Genomic DNA, 16,987 nt, shown 5'->3' with positions numbered 1-16,987 from the left:
GTAGAGCAGCAGGGGGATAGTCATCGATTAGAATCATACATGAATCATTTTTAAGAGGAAAAGGGGCTTCTCATCACCGCATGTTTGCCATCTGCCTCATCCAGACCCAATCTTGTTCCTAAATTTAAAAAAAAAAAAAACACTAAAAACAACAACAACCAGAGTGCAAGACCATTTTAACCCTGATCTATACCGAGTAGTCCTGGAAGCTGTTCTGAGCAAATACCAATGCAAGCAAATGTTCTGATCTTTAGCAGACACCAAAATTTAACTACAAATTGGTAACTTAAAAGTTGTCTCTATCTTTAAGCAACTATGATAGAGAGAACAGTTCTGAGTGTGCAGAACAGTAACACTTTAACTCTAAAGAGAACAAACTTAGTCTGAAAAGTGTTTACATTTTGAGTTGCCCCACAGCATTTAAAAAATAAATGAATAGGGAACAAAACAAATCACATTGTATTTTAAAAGGAAGCAGGCAAACATGTCAAAGTGTTTGACTGGCAGAAACATTGCGATTTTGTAGTTCGGTTTATTCAATACAAGCGTCAGTTATGCATGCAGCTGCATGGCTGTATGCACTGTGTGTACCATAAGCACTCTGACTGACATGAAAAGCATTTTTTGAGAGAATATTTCAGCAATCATGATAAGTGTCCTGTATTTCTGTCAGCTGTTTAAAATCACTACCGATGCCCGATTCACAACTGAATCACCCTTTTGCTTATAAAGCCTCTATTGCAGCAGTGTCTGCTTCCTCATTTCCTGGGATTCCACAGTGTCCAGGTACCCAGCAGAAGCAGATATTGAAATTTTGGGCCTCCAAATCCAGCAGTTTGCATAGAATCTTTACAAGCATCGGGTGATCATTTATTCAAGATGACATTGCTTGAAGTGATTTTGAATCTGAAATTCTTCCTTCAGGTAACCCTCAGCCTGGATGAAGAAACATCACATTCAGCTCAACCTTGCCAAGACAGAACTCCTCGTGATCCCAGCCAACCAGTCTGTTGACCACAATGTCACTATTCATTTTGGTTCAATTACATTAACGCCAACCAGGACACCTGGGAATGGTGGTGGATTACCAGCTTAACTTCACTGCCAACATCTCATGAACCATCTGGTCTTGCAGGTTTGCATTTGACAACAGCAGGAAAAGACCTTTCCTCTCTGAATATGCTACACAGCTCCTGGTTCAGGCTCTGGTCATTTCAAGACTGGACTACTGCAATGCCCTATTTGCCGGCCTCTCAGCTAAGCCACTGCAGATGGTCCGTAATAGGGCAACTAACAGTTATTTTTAATAATAGATTAATCTTCGATTATTTCTTCGATTAATTGGATATAAATTACATTTTATTTCCTCTATTTTATTAAAATATTTTTTTTTAATAAAAACATGATAAAAGGCATAAGGATTTGGTCAATTTATAGTACTGAATTCACAAATCTATATTCACAAAACTTTAAACAAAGCCTGAATCATGGAAATGTATGTTTTATTTTTTTATTATTATTACTACTTTCAGGACACTTTCAGTTACTTTCCTTTACTTGTGAAACTTAACAAAAATTACTGCTCTTTAAAGAGTAAAAAGATCCATTGATGATGGAGTGGGACTAAATATCAGCCCAGCAGAGCATAATGGTGATCCCAGAATAAAAATAGGTATAATTCTGCCCAGCTGAAAAAACTGGTTATGATAGATGCATATGCTTGTACACCGTTACTGATTACATACAAGTATTTAAACTTAATATTGTGGTTTTAAAATAGTATCGTCACTGATAACATGTTTCTAAATTATTATTTAAAAAAATATGTGTAGGCCTATTCTTATCCTGTAAAATAATGTTTTCCATAGTTTGCCATTTACTAGTAATATCGGACATTACATTTGGCATTATCAGGTGGACCATCAAATATCAGGACACTTAGCATTATTATACATTATATTTCAGCATTATATACAGTTTAATATAGTTCAATCATCTGTAAACAGTACAGAGTCCCTCTCGCACTGAAGTCTCATCGTTGCTCATTGTATTACAAGCGCTTACACTATGAAGAGAAATATTCAAAAATACTTTAAAAACCAGCACACTTTGACCTCTAAGACATCCATGAGTTGCACAATTGAATACATTGAAACTGAAGTCAAAGTATGGGGTTGCCCGGTTACTAACCGCAAGGAACAGTTTAGTCAAAAACCAAGTTCTGTTCTGCAAGCACTTAATCAATCCACACTAAATGCACTTACTATTTAGAAATAAAAAAAAAAAAATTAATATATATTGATTATACACATACTGTAAATATATATATACCCCCTTGTCTGTACCTTTCTTCTGCTCTAGCATCTACTGTATACTACTCCAGACACTTTGAGAACATGACAGTGCGATGCAAATCTCAACAGCAATCTGCAGTATGTCAAATTGCTTTTTATATTCCTCATTTTTAATTCACTTTGGATAAAAGCGTCTGCTAAATGACTAAATGTAACATAAATGTACCCTTATTATCTTAAGAAAGCACTATGTTGCGCACTCTGCTGGAGCTTGTCGTTTTGATGATTCTGAAAGCAAAGTACCGCCACAAATCATGAAATTAATCAAATTTAAAATAAGGCCCCTCTTTGACACATTTGTGTATATATGTCACTGAATATTGATTTTAATTAAAGTCACGTTATGCATTATCATTATAGTTTTCATGATAGATCATTGCTGTCACTTGTGAGTACTCATGCTCATCCCTACTTTGACCTAACAGGGTTGGTAAATGATTATCACACAAGCCTCTTGGTGACACAAGTAAAGTTTAAGTGTTATGGCTATACTTTCCAAACAGTGTGATAGGTGCATATTTTAGCCAAATTTTGTATTTGTGGTTTCAAAGAACTACATATAACTCTTATGGCAAGGTGTATGGTCCGACAAGGAAGCCAAGACAAAAAAAAAAAAAAAAAAAATGAATCTAACAAACAAAACCAGGACACAGACATATAGACCAAAAAAGCAAGAGAGAGAGAGATCTTCCCATCCCCCTGCTCTCATTCCCTGATCTATTTTGACAGTCCCATTTCTTCACCATATATTCCTTCACTCTGTCTCTCTCTCAAATTAATCTTCATCTCTTGGCATACCCATTCCTTGACCTTAACACCGATGAGGAAGGTGATGTCTCATAACATATGAAAAACAAACAACTGTTAAGTTTTGGATGAGGACTTCATTAAAATCCATGTCATAAGAAATAATAATCAGGATCTATGATGACACAAATACTTAATTCTGGAATGATAAGCACAACTAAATACAGGAAAATACCCTATTAGCCTATTTCGCTTCACAAGTTTTCTGCCCCGTGTTGACATCTGTTTAGTGCAAGATGAGTCCTAAATATTTACAGTGCCTTTTCCTGGAAAACTAATATTGCAAATTATTACACCATGTATCCGCTAAAAAGGAATTTTTACTTCAGAGCAAACTTCGCATGGTCTGAAAGACAAAATAAAAACTTTATTTCATGGAGTCTTTATTGGCATTAGACTTCATGCTCTCGAAGCATGAAGTCAAATCATGTTTAAATGATGAGGGCGTTCTCAGGTCTTAGGATTTTATAGAGACCTTATTCTGCATGATTCATTCATGCCTCCAATCAGGACTTTTTAAACTTCTCCCAAATGGGAGTTCAGCTTTGAGACCAAGTGTCTGCCATTATTTTAGAGCTCATTCTAGCTTCATTTTAAAACAAGCCCCAGGAGAGCAGCACAAAAAGAAGAAGAAAAAACACTCACTGGCATTATTATTATGGTGCACCCAACAATTGTTCTACTTCACATTTCCCTTTTTAGTGCTACAAATTTACAAAATGTTTAGCCAAATTGAGAACATTCAAAATTCTCTACTTTTACTATATGCTCCATGTTTAACTCTATTATGCACAGCTTTTTCAATACATTATCCATCATGGGTCTGATGGATGGATTCCCCTTTCAAAGAAAGTCCCTTAGGAATGTCCTCAGTTTGTGATATAATTAGCATTTTTAAAAGTCAGTTCGCCAACACGCTTATCCAGAGCAACTTCAACTCCACTTTTTAGAGAAACAGGCCCATGGAACAGCCTTGGGTAACCCGGCTTGAAAATCAGACCAAACTCTGTAGCACAATTACAATAGCCACCTCAACAGTGGAGTACAAACTAACAAGAGAATGTGTAAGCTTTACAGAATAAACCAAAAACACACTACAGCAACAGAGAAGAGTGAGTGAGTGAAAGCAGAGATGGGATGAGACAAGAACAGCAATATCTGAGCAACAGACCCTAGGCACTGGGACAAATCATCAGGGTCTTGTGCTGGAGCCGTTGGCTGACTGAGGAACTAGGCCAGCATGACGAAAGCAAAAACCCAAAACCGCTCTCACACAGGCCTCTGTCGAAGCAAAGCAGAATTGCATTCAAGTTCTCTCACTTGGAACCAATAATTGTAAAGTTGGTTGCTTGACCATTTTTGATTTTCCTAATTTATTTTTGAGTGATTACCTCCATGTATTGCAAAACCACCAGTTTTTTATTTTTATTTTACTTGTTTTAACCACGATGGCCATCTTTGTGTCATGGCACATGACCTCAATATCTGGGCTCAGCGTGGTCATAGCTCCTTGGAACAAAAACAGATCTCTAAAACACATTACAAGGTACATGTACACAAACATTTTGCACATTCTTGTTCCTTAGACTTATATCTTATGTCCAAATGTAATGCTCAAGATTGCATTAATACAATATTACAACATTATGGGGGTGAGAAAGTGCAATTTTTTTAAACTACCCTCACTTTCGGGTTAAATATCTCTGGTGAGGGACCAGATAGGAACCTGAAATGTTCACTGAAATAAGTCCTCTATATTAGCATTACATCTGAGATTCCACTGGTTACAGAGCTAGGGCTTGTTTTGAGAAATGAACAGATGTAATATAAGCATAACAAATAATAACAATGAACAGTATATTACAGTAATGATGTTTATGATTGGCATACAATAGCTTGTGCTCGTCAATGAGGTCTAAAATGTTACTACTTGTGATATTGGCAACAGTGAAGCAGGATCTATCACAGGATTTTTCAAAAAGGTCATAAACGAAAGCGTTTAGTTTTAGGTAACATTAATTAACTGTATGTGGAGTTTAAAAAACAGACCCCAGAGTTAAAGATAGGTAGATAACAATTTTATGATCTGACGCCAAAATGGAGAGTGCTGGCAGGAGCATCTGGAACTCACACTGTCTGTGTCTGCACACAACATCAGAACATCAAGCTGGCTTGATGGTTGAATCAGCAAAGCTAAAAGTGGACTACAAGGACCTGCTGAAACTTCTAGTCTGTGACATAAACAGTTATGACTGCATGGTCAACACGTGTGGCCAGTGTCCAGGTATAGAGGCCTTACTGCAGATGCTTGAAGAGTCAGACAAAAATTACACACTTCCTGATAGCATCACCAGCAGATATGACCACTTTTGTTCTCCCTAGGGATGAATTCTCTGTTTCTCTGACTGAGAAACTCAATGATTTAAAAGACACATCAATGGTTGAGGACATCAGCTTTGAAAACTGATGGTTTTATAAAATTCTTCAACCCACCTGGACCAAGAACAGCATTCAAAATGTCTACTGAGGACAAAGTGTGGGTTCCCATGAACAATGTTCTCAGAAATCTGACACTTGCCGTATTGTACGAACTGTCACCGGATGCTCTCACAACATTTCAGAGAAAATCTCACAACTTCTAATAAAACATGTACATGTAAGCATGTAAAATACTGTTGGCTCAGCGGTTAAGGCTCTGGGTTACTGACCGAAAGGTTGGGGGTTCAAGCCCCAGCACCGCCAATATACCACTGTTTGGCCCTTGAGCAAGGCCCTTGACCCTATCTGCTCCATGGGTGCTGTTTCATGGCTGACCCTGTGCTCTGACCCCAGCTTAGTTGGGATATGTGAAAACAACTGTATTTCATTGGCTTTCTACGTGCACAATGACAATAAAGTTGAATCTTATTCAATTCTTAAAATGCATGAATAAAGCAGGCTTTTCTCCAGATTTCTACTAGCCCTAGTTCTGTAACCAGTGCAATCTCAAACAAATTTTTTCTTTTTATTTATTTTGGAAATTTCAAGTCCTCCACCCGAGATATTCAACCCGAAAGTGAGGAGAATTTTAAAGTATTGCACTTTCTCACCCCCATAAAAACATAAAAGAAAAGTCTCAAACCTGAAATGTTCTGCATGTAGGGCTGAAACGGTTAGTCGACATTATCGACAGCATTGACAAAAACAAATTGTTGACAATTTTTGGTTGTCGAATAGTTGTTTGATCTCATTTAACATAACATGAGATTAGGGCTGGGCGATACAACTTTATCAATATTTATCGAGATAAAAAAAAACCTCCTTAATATCGACGATAAGCTTTTGAGTAATTTTCAATATTTAGCCTGTGTTCTACATCTAGACATGCATATTGCTAAAAACGCTAGCAATTTGGCTCTCTTATCGTAAGCACAGAGCAAGCGGTTCCCAAGCATTGGGAGTGGCTTTGAGCGGATTTGAACTCATACTGTATGAAGTTGCTATTGCCCCCGCTACGCAGGTCACCGCGTTTCGGATCCCAGATTGATTCCATCTTGACTGAAAGACATCATGACGACGGTTACACCCTCTCATCGTCTCTAGTGAGCATGCGACAAAACAACAGTTGCCGGTTACAGCATATCTGATCTTTCTGCGCTGTATTCTTGAATATTTTTCTCTAGCACTGAAACACGCTTCACTGATGCCCTGTCCCGGTCCGCACCCGCTTTATCTTTTCCCCACATGTGCGTAAACATGAGGTGCGTGTTTCCAGAGCGCCTTTAGACCATAACCTTTTTTCTTTCTAAATTTGGTTTTATTAATCAACATTTTCCAAGCCTTTAATAATAAACAAATAGATTTCAAAATGAACAGATCATCTTATAACATTCATATCCAACTGCACTCAATTGATAAACTCAATATTGTAATATTTTCATAGAAGATCCCTCAGACACCACTGCATTGGTTGTGTCTGGGCCCCCAACGCAGGTTTTTAAAGACTTCAGACTGTTTAGGATTTTGTTTTCACTTCTTTTGGAAATGCAAAAAAATGTGTAATGTGCAAATGTGATTGAATATCGTGATAAATATTGATATCGAATGATTTGAAAAAGAATATTGTGATAATTTTTTTTGCCATATCGCCCAGCCTTACATGAGATCATATGAAACTCTAATGATGACACGCAAAAGCAGCACTGCAGCTCGTGCCTGACTGAGGAGAGGAAAAATTACACGCATCTCAGTCCAGATGCACTCTAAACTTTCCAAACAGCTTCAGGTGAGCGCAAAGCATGAGGGAATTATAATAAAAAATACAAAATAAGTAAATACAGAAGTACTCTCATGTGGAATAAGTGGAGCTGCCGCTCCGCTGAAGCAAAACTTGCATGTCGAGTGTCTTTAAAGGAAACAGCTCGGCATTACATCTTTAATTTAGTTATATTTAATGCAAATAAAAGTTCAAATAATACAGAAGCGGATCATGTAAAGAACTACAAACTCCGAAAACTCAGCATTTCTCTGTGCAGTCAGCACTTGTTCTATGATTTACGCAAAGTGACCCGATATAAAGGAGAGAGATTCAAACCGCACCCAGCTGAGGCACACTCTGTCGCGGGGATGCTCATACCTTGAGTGTACGTGCTTGCTGCAGTTGGATTATAATGTGATGGCTAGTTTTTTTAATCATAATATAGGTCACTGTGCATTTCTTATGAAGATATTTGGCAATACACAGCTTTATTGATAAGAAATATTTTGTTTTTGTGAGTTAAGGATGGATTGAAGTGAACAGAAAGGTGAGTTATACACTGCAACACAAAATATGTTTTTGGTTTGTTTTGGCTTGTTTTCCAATACAAATATTTAAAACTCCTTTAACGCAAAGTACATTTTCTTTAGCAGCTATACTGCAGAAGAAACAATTGTTAACTGAGAATGTTGAATATAATACAAAAAATATATATATATTTTAAAAATCCTTTAAAAAAAAAAAAAAAAAAAGGATGCATTCACCTGAGAAGCAGCATATAAGATATTTAGACTTGCTTTTAGAGAATAGACCTTGAATATAAACTGGTGGCCAAAAGTTTGGAATAATAGACCAGCTGCCGTCTAGTGGTGTCTGTCATTGTAATAAACAACCATAACAACAAAATGAGAAAACTACTCATTGCTCTTGACTGAGTAACTTTAGCTTTAAGTATTAATGTATTATAATCATACAGTAAAGACCAGTAGAACTTTTATGTTGCATTTCATTCTGAATGTTTACTTGAATACTTAATAGCTTACTGCTGTTAACTTTTAAAGCTAAAAGCACTGAATTTTCTTATTTTATTACTGACCGTTTCCTCTTCTTGAATAATTAAATAATTGAAGCAATTGTTCCATAATTAACATATTAGATAGTGTTATTATTTGTTGTGCTATTAAAGCTGGTATTGAGAATCATCAAATGTCACTACCGACTAGGGCTGCAACTAACGATTATTTTGATAATTAATTAATCTAACGATTAATCAACTATTTGGCTATTATTGCAATGATTAATCATTAGCTCTTAACCGACAATTCAGTGGTAAATAAAAAAAATAAAATAATTGTTGACGTCGACTAATCGTTTCAGCTCTACTACTGAAATTGTGGTATTGTGATAATGTGTAGCCTTTATTGTACATGGTAGATCTTGCTGCAATAACATGATGAAAAAGTAGATCTCATTCCATTGAAGTGTGAGCACCCCTGCTGTAAATGATGGTGATGGAGGCTTTTCTTTATTTGATTACCATATATAACATATGGCAATAGCATTTGTCACAGAAAAGAGTTGATTGCAATAGGTTATATTAATATTAGGTATAATATTTGACATGTTACTTGAGCATGTAACTTAAAAATAAAAAAAATAATCTCTCCAGAAAAGTAACTTTTTTACTGTGAATGACCAATGTCAATGCTTAATGTCGATCCCTGGCTCAAATGTATGCTTTAGTCGATTTTGTGTTTTGACCATTTGTGAACTGCGTTAAACCGTCTCGTTTATGCTTTGTGGGTGTGAATTTTTTGCCGTGTCATCACCATTCATATCTTTACAACCAGTGTGTTTATGATTAAATTACTACTAGTGCACAACATCGTTTACAAGAGCACAAAGTTCTTCATAGATCTAGCCTCTTAATTTTTAAAAGTGCACCAGATTGATTCATTTAACTTTAAAATGTAAAACTAATTCTTACACCCCCCTAGAGAGTCCGAGGTCCACCCACCTCAGTCTCACAAAATCCTGTGGGAAACACTGAGAAAAAAAGAAAATAAAAAAAAAAACTGGTGGTTTTGCAATACTAATAACTCAAAAAATATATATATAAAAAATAAGAAAATTAAAAATGGTCAAGCAGCCTGTATTGGACCACTTGGGATGAAGACAGAGCAAATGCAAATTTTTAGACAAAGAAAGGATGTGACAAACCCCAAAACACTAACAAATGCTTCTGTCAAAGCAGAGAAGGAATGTATTCCTAAGTTCACATAGAACCAGTAAGAACCAAATTCCTACACCATTAAAATATTCACCAGGGTGAAAAGAAAAAGAGTGAAGCCAAATTTTAGGAAAAGAAATTATATGAAAAAGTATGAAAACCTTTTTATGAATGGGATATCAGCCTTATAGATCCAGCAAATATTCATGTTAAGGCATTCAAGCCACCCTTGCAGTGATTGTTCTCCTCCGAAATGAAAGCCTTGATTTTGAAATTTCCGTCAGACCAGATGTTCTGAGCAAAGCCACCTCAGGAAGCATTAACCTCAGGTAAAAGTAGATGACATCGACATGGGCCTCAAAATGTTTGATTGTCTTTGATGGTAAAAGACAATGCCCATATGTATTGTCATGGAAGAACTAGGCCACGTGTCAGGGGGATTTTTAAACAGAAATAGGAACATTGAACAGAAATAGGAACATAAGAACATTGCCTTTTAAGGGCCCTTAACACACAAAAAATTCTTAACCACAATTGTTTTCAAAATGGGAAGTTGGACTTCTGCACTATTGTACTGTAAATACCAATGCTCTCCAATTGTTGACAATTTTTTGTTGTCGAATAGTCGTTTGATCTCATTTAACCTAACATGAGATTAGGGCTGGGGGATAAAACAATATAAATATTTATCGCGATAAAATGGATGATTCACCATTAAAGGGATTGATAATGTCATACCTCATAAAAGCCATGTGCCAATGTCAATGGCCAAACAAGTCAGTCTGACCAAAAAAATGTTGACGTGGCAACATTTTGGCAAACTATAAACAATACCTCACACAAATCGCGGCAGTTCCGAGGGGAAATGTCCAGTGTGTGGCACTAAAAGTGAGGTAAATTTTCTTCCAAACAGATAAGGGTTTTGCTCTACCAACAAAACCTAAATCCCTACCCAACACCTTAAAACTAAGACTAATTGATAAGTGTTGTTAAAAGCAAATGTGACATGAAAAAATTAAAAGCTAAAGAAATCCATGACACCTGAAAAACATGTTCACGTGTTGACGGGCATACTTTTCAGGACTTATCCCCAACTCCATTTCATTGCAAGTTCAACACTCTCAGTTGAGCTAAGCTGCCCTTCTAATCATGATTTGTGTGAAAATGAATAAATTCACTGTTGTTGTAGTGCCTTTAGTGTTCATTTCATCAGGAAAGTGCCGTGATATATATACAACGAGCCACGCAAAAATTATTTTGCAGAAATGTAGGTAATGTGGTTCTGTTAGACCAGGTTAAAACAAATCTGTACTACATATTTCCCTACAATGTAAAAAAATCCATTGCTTGACCAAAACCAGTTTAGTTTTAAACATGTATCCGAATATCCGTACTTATTACTTGCCTACTATATACTGTACTAGTATGCCAAAAACAGCCTGCCAATGTTGCACATCCGAATCCTCAGTTTTCATAAAACAGTAAGCAAGAAATTCCTATTTACAGTGAGATTCTGAAGTGTGGATTGACTGAACATTTTAAGATTGCATTATGCCTCCAGAGCTGAGGAGAAGTCATGTTCAAACCACTGGATTTAAAAGAACAGTGGTGAACCACGAGTCAGATGGCTCTCCTCAACTGTAATACCAAGAACATTGTACCTAGTGTTAAATAATGCTTGTTTAACAAAACCAAAGTGGATTATTTCTGAGCTTTTTGTTCAAATGTCATATATTTAGGTCACAGGTCAATACCCACGTCCCCGGATGATGCATGTCCAAAATCTATTCAATCTATTCATACTACTAAACGCATACCTAAGAATGTACTGTTTTACCAGATGATAAATGCACCCTTCTTCAAATACAGTACATACTGTGACAGTATGCAGTGTCGGACACATGGATATTTGGATAATACACAGCTAAAATAATTTCTATGTTCCTATGATTCAATTTGGTGATTACAACCTTATGAGACCTCGTCAGCTTGGTGACTTCCTCCAAACAGTACTAATGCCAAGCAATGGGATTAGGGCTGTCACTATCGAGTATTTTTGTAATCAAGTAATCTAGCAATTACTCTGAAAATTAATCGAGTAATCTGAAAAATTATTTAATTACTCAGATTGCATAATGTTGTCGAGGTGAAGTCACGTTTGGCTAAAAAGCAGTCATCAACCGAAGTTTTGATGAACTGTTTGATTGAAAAAAATTGTGCAAACAATATCTAAAACCAACAGACATCCAAAGCAGATCTATAAAAAAAAAAAAAAATCTATAAATTTCAAGCAGACAGACATTGGTAACTCCAGGTGTGCCCATTTTTAATTTTTTATGCAAGTGCTACATTTACATTACCTAGTTCAACACAATCTACCCATTTCAGTTTAGAACTAAAATATGGGAGATCAGGTCGTGGAAATAAAATATTTTATCTTTTTGCAAATAATGTCTGCCCATCAATCTTGTTTATTAAAGAGGAGTTAAATTAATGGTTACACTATTTTATGGAGATATAAAACCCATATTATTTTGCTGCTGTTTTTTTTAAACTATCTCTTACATGCAACACAGAATACAATAGGCTATTTACAGTAATTATGTCATGTTTTCACTTTCATGCTTTTAGCTGCTGTAGTTGTGGGTATTGTTGTGCTTTTGGTACATACTGCCCAATCACAAAAGCACGAGGCGCACATCTGTGTGGCTTTCACGGTAAGTTTGTGTGGAGTCATGACTGACAAAATACAGAGCTGTGGCTTTATTCAATAATAGAAATGGGGTAGCTGGGTAGCTACAATGTTGGCAACCACCCCTGGAGTCACAAGTTCAAATCCAGGGCATGCTGCTGAGTGACTCCAGCCAGGTCACAACCATCTCCTTGTGGTTGCTATAATGTGGTTCTCACACTTAGGTGGGGCGTGTGGTGAGTTGTGCGTGGATGCCGCAGAGAATAGCGTGAAGTCTCCATACGCATGTTTCCGTGGTAACGTTCTCAACAAGCCACGTGATAAGATGCGAGAAGATATGATTGACTGTCTCAGACGTGGAGGCAACTGAGATTCGTCCTTGGCCAGTCAAGGACTTAGAGCACATTGGGAATTGGGCATTCCAAATTGGGGAGAAAAGGGGAGAAAATAAAAAATGATTATTCATACTAATAATATAATCAAGTCTGATTATTTATTTTATTCAATCCCGCTTTATTTCCAATTTGTCGATTCTACAATTTTGTAATTGAGGTATGTTTCTGATGGAGTAGTAATCAAATTAAATCAAATAAATGGGACACATTCCTATACACACTGTTATCCACAAATTTTACATATCTGCTTCATTTCGTGCCTCATTTTGCACTTTCCCTCACTCGGACAGACATTGCACCGCATTTTCTCTTAGGATGATCCTGCACTGGCCTCTGTGATTTACTGTCGGAAGCTGTCTTGGCATCGCTCTCGATCTGCAGTTGAATAAGTAGGATGTTCTTCCTCTGTGCCAGGAGAAAGAGGGGGCAGTGAGTGCACCAGCCCCAACCCAACAAATGTAGGTCAATACGACCTTTCCCTACCACACATGGAGACAGAGACAAGAGCTGGAAAACTGAAAAAAGATGACACAAAGAGGGAGAGATAGAGAACCAGGATAAATCAAGAGAAGAAGAAAAGGAGAGAGAGTGAGTCTGGAGTGAACTGGCTGTGCGCAGTGACTACCCAGCTGATGTGGTAACAGTCAACGAAAGAAAATGCATGATGTTGTCTCAGAAACATTCATCTAATAATAGAGAGAGAAAAAGAGCTGCTGCCAGCCTTAAATCATCACTGCCTCCAAAAACTACCAGGGGGCCTTTTAGCCAAGGACAAAAGCGCTATCAAAATCAACAGAAAAGAAATTTAGCACACTATAATATGTCCAAAATCACTATCACTTTAACAATAATAGTGAGAATTAAAAAAAACTAAAAGTACAGACAAAGAAAAGGGGGATTTTAAAAGAAAAAAATATATACCTGAGTAAATTAAAAAGTCAGGAATTCATCTATCACAACTTCAATCAAACAGCAACAGAAGAATCAACAGACAAGAGCCTATAAGAGAACATGCATGTCTTCATCACGGATGACAGCTAATCCATGTAAAATAATAATATTCTGGTATTATATTAAATACAAATAATAATCATGGATCTATAAAAGGTAAGCTACATTGACAGTATTTGTGGCATAATATTGATTACCACCAAAAATTAGCAACAAAACATTTTAATCTACAAAATTAACAAACAAAAAAAACTAAATGAAATAATGAGCAAAAATTGGAGTTACAGTGAGTGAGGCACTTACAATGGAAGTGAATTGGGACAAATTTGGGAGGGTTCAAAAGTCAGAAATGTGAAGGTTTAAATGCTATAAATGCACTTACATTAATTATACTGTTAAAACTTGTTATTTCAGCTCTAAAGTTGTTTAAATATTTGTTACTGTTATTTTAGGGTTCACAATGTAAAGTTAACACATTATTAACATCTTGTGGCTATACTTTTGAAACAATCAGTAATTTTATGTTTAGTGATAAGCCCCATTCACTTCTACAGAATGTGCCTCACTGTAATCCAGATTTTTGCTCTTTTTCCAAAGTAAAGGAGGTACAAATTGAAAACTCAGCGAGGAAGTCACAATTTAGTCCCAAAAACAATAACTACCCAAGAGACAAATCCTTTCAAACAACGAAAAACCAATTAACTCCAGTACTTACAATAAATATCATTTTGAGATCTGCTCAGATTCATAGTAATATGATAATAATTAGCAAGGCAAACAAGTGACATGAAACAGTATATATCATTGATAATTTTTTTTGGACTGCAGACTACATGATTCATTTTCATGCATGTAGACTGACCATAAACATGGGGTCAAGGTGTTTAGTGAGTAAAGGAGTAAGAAGGTGGGGTTAAAGAGAGAGACATGGTCTGTGAGCCTCTGCATGTTCAAACATGATGGCAACAATGGAAAAAGATAGGGGTAACTTACACAGGAAGAAAGAGCAAACAGCTATTGTTTATTAAAAGGCTGCAAGAGTAAAGTAGGTTATAACATCTAGCAGTAACTTGGGGGCTTGTGCTGGAAAGAAGCACACTGTCTAAACAAAAACCAAACGGAGGGGGTACTGAAACGACCAAAGATTTCCGAAATGAAAATAGCAAGTGGAAAGTGGCAAGATTCAGTCCTTCCAATTGTGGTTTCACTACCTAAAACAGAAGAAAACCACTGTGATTCACCCTGCAGAGGGATTTATTTATATGCAAGCTGGATAAACAATATGTGTGAGACTTGACATAATTACATGTTTTAGAACTACAGATAATAAAAAAAATAATAATATTATATATTAATATTAGGAAATTAATATATATATATATATATATATATATATATATATATATATATATATATATATATATATATATATAAAATATTATATTTATTATTAATTTCCTAATTTTATTCAAAATATTTCCTAAAAGCAATATATCCAGTCATCAGTGTCTTTTGTGAATCATTATCTGTGGCCTGCTGTTGCAGGTCCAATGTTCAAAATAAAAAATATATACATGATCATCCTATTTAAATCTGAAATGTTGCACCACGATTGGAAGTGATTGAATTTATGGAAAGTGCATCCAAGATAACTATATTAGCTTTAGTTAATATGCCTCAATATCCTAAATGTATGTACTGACTTAAAATTGTATAACTAACTGGTTGTTATATTTCATAAGCTGGTCCTATATCCGAAGGTTGAGCAATCAATATCGGTGGAGTAGCTTTGCTAACTTAGCAACCAAATGCTACATAAGTAAAAGAGGTTCCAATTGCTGTTTCTTAACCAAATCTAACAATAGTAACTAAATCTCCAATAGTGTTTGTCACTATCTTTCACACTAGTTGCGACTTTCTGACAATAAGTATTGTGGTAAAAAAATAAACAAAAAACACTATTTCACCTGTTTAATCTCTAACACCATGCTAGCTAGTTAGCAGTGAGTTAAGAGAGTGCCACGCCAGGTCATTGTTTACATTGCTGACTCCCTTTGATACTCAGATCTGTCTCATCTTTCATATATCACTGACTGTCTGGCCAACTGTTAGCCTTTTCTTCGAAAACAACAGCTTTTTATGTTTAACCTATATGTAATAGATCAGTTAAAAGGGACTGACAGCCCGAGCCTCTTCCATTTCTCATCACACGCATGGTTGCCTATAATTCAAGATCATGAGAATAATAGTGACAATAATTGAAAATATTCTTAGGGGATTTTGTCGGTACAATATAAGCAGCTTTTAGTAAGTCAACTTAAATTAGTCGTTCATAAGGTGGCCTGCCAGCACTCCGGCTAACCTTTCGTTTATAGCAACTAGCTCTTCATCAATAAGAAGATGGTGATCTCTAATATCTCTTACCTAATGTTTTAAGCTGTGATCGGCTGGAAAAATATATGAGATGTGTATTGCAGTTTCCTCTATTAATACCCTGCTGATATCTCTCATTAATGGCTCGCACGAGCTCGAGACAACCAACAAAAATATTTCAAAAGTAACCAACGAGACGGTTACAACCCTCATTTTCATCCTAACGCGGGTTAACAGAGCAGTCATGGTTTTTGCACTTTATAAATTATATGGTATAAAAATGACTATAACTCTGCTGGGCGATCCAGCCTCCCAACACACTCTAGGAGAGACAGCGCACGAACAATGTCCCATAGCCGCGCGGTGGCTCGCGCCATTCAATCAGAGCAACGTCGCGAGCTTCGGGCTTACCAGATTTGAAGAACGTCGCTATATCGGCCGCATCCTTAGCCGCTTCCTCGGCCCCTTCCCCCGAGCTCATGGCTGTGTTGGAAAACAGAAAAAAAAATAACAATATCCAAAACTAAAGTTCCTATTTATTTTCTCCACAGGTGGAACGATTTTAAAAAAAGAAAAGAAAGGTGTCCGCCCCTGTGTCTGAGGAATGATCTGACACGGACGGAAAAGGGATTACTTCTGAGTACTAGGAAACATCACTAAACCTCCATCACAAATTAATAGCGCCGGCCGGCGGCTCTCCCAAGCGTAGCTGAGACAGAGGAGAGCAGTGAAGACAGCAGGGGGCGGGAGTTTGCTTTAGAAAGCCTCTTTCCAGTGACACTAAAGGGTTAATTCAACCCAAAATGACCCTCATGCCATCCAGATGTGTATGACTTTCTTCTGCAGAACTCAAACAAAGATTATTAGAAGAATATATCAGCTCTGTAGGTCCATACAATGTATGTGAATGATGACCAAAACATTTAAAGCTCCAAAAATCACATAAAC

General features: G+C 36.5%; 1 protein-coding gene across 3 annotated transcripts in view; it reads right to left on the bottom strand.

Moving 5' to 3' along the window:
- Nucleotides 1-16,612, bottom strand: part of LOC127650219 (triple functional domain protein) — a 146,600-nt gene extending 129,988 nt beyond the window's left edge. For 2 of the 3 annotated variants that reach the window (XM_052135515.1, XM_052135516.1), the window contains exon 1: nucleotides 16,451-16,611. In XM_052135515.1, coding sequence (XP_051991475.1) covers nucleotides 16,451-16,520 — 70 coding nt within the window. In that variant the 5' untranslated portion in view covers nucleotides 16,521-16,611. Of the gene's footprint in view, nucleotides 1-16,450 lie in introns of all 3 variants that reach the window. The other variant, XM_052135517.1, reaches the window with a different exon arrangement.
- Between the last annotated feature and the right edge of the window lie 375 nt (nucleotides 16,613-16,987).

This window comes from Xyrauchen texanus, chromosome 10 (genome assembly GCF_025860055.1).
Source record: "Xyrauchen texanus isolate HMW12.3.18 chromosome 10, RBS_HiC_50CHRs, whole genome shotgun sequence".
Lineage (NCBI taxonomy): Eukaryota > Metazoa > Chordata > Actinopteri > Cypriniformes > Catostomidae > Xyrauchen > Xyrauchen texanus.
This window is presented reverse-complemented; position numbering and strand designations above follow the sequence as displayed.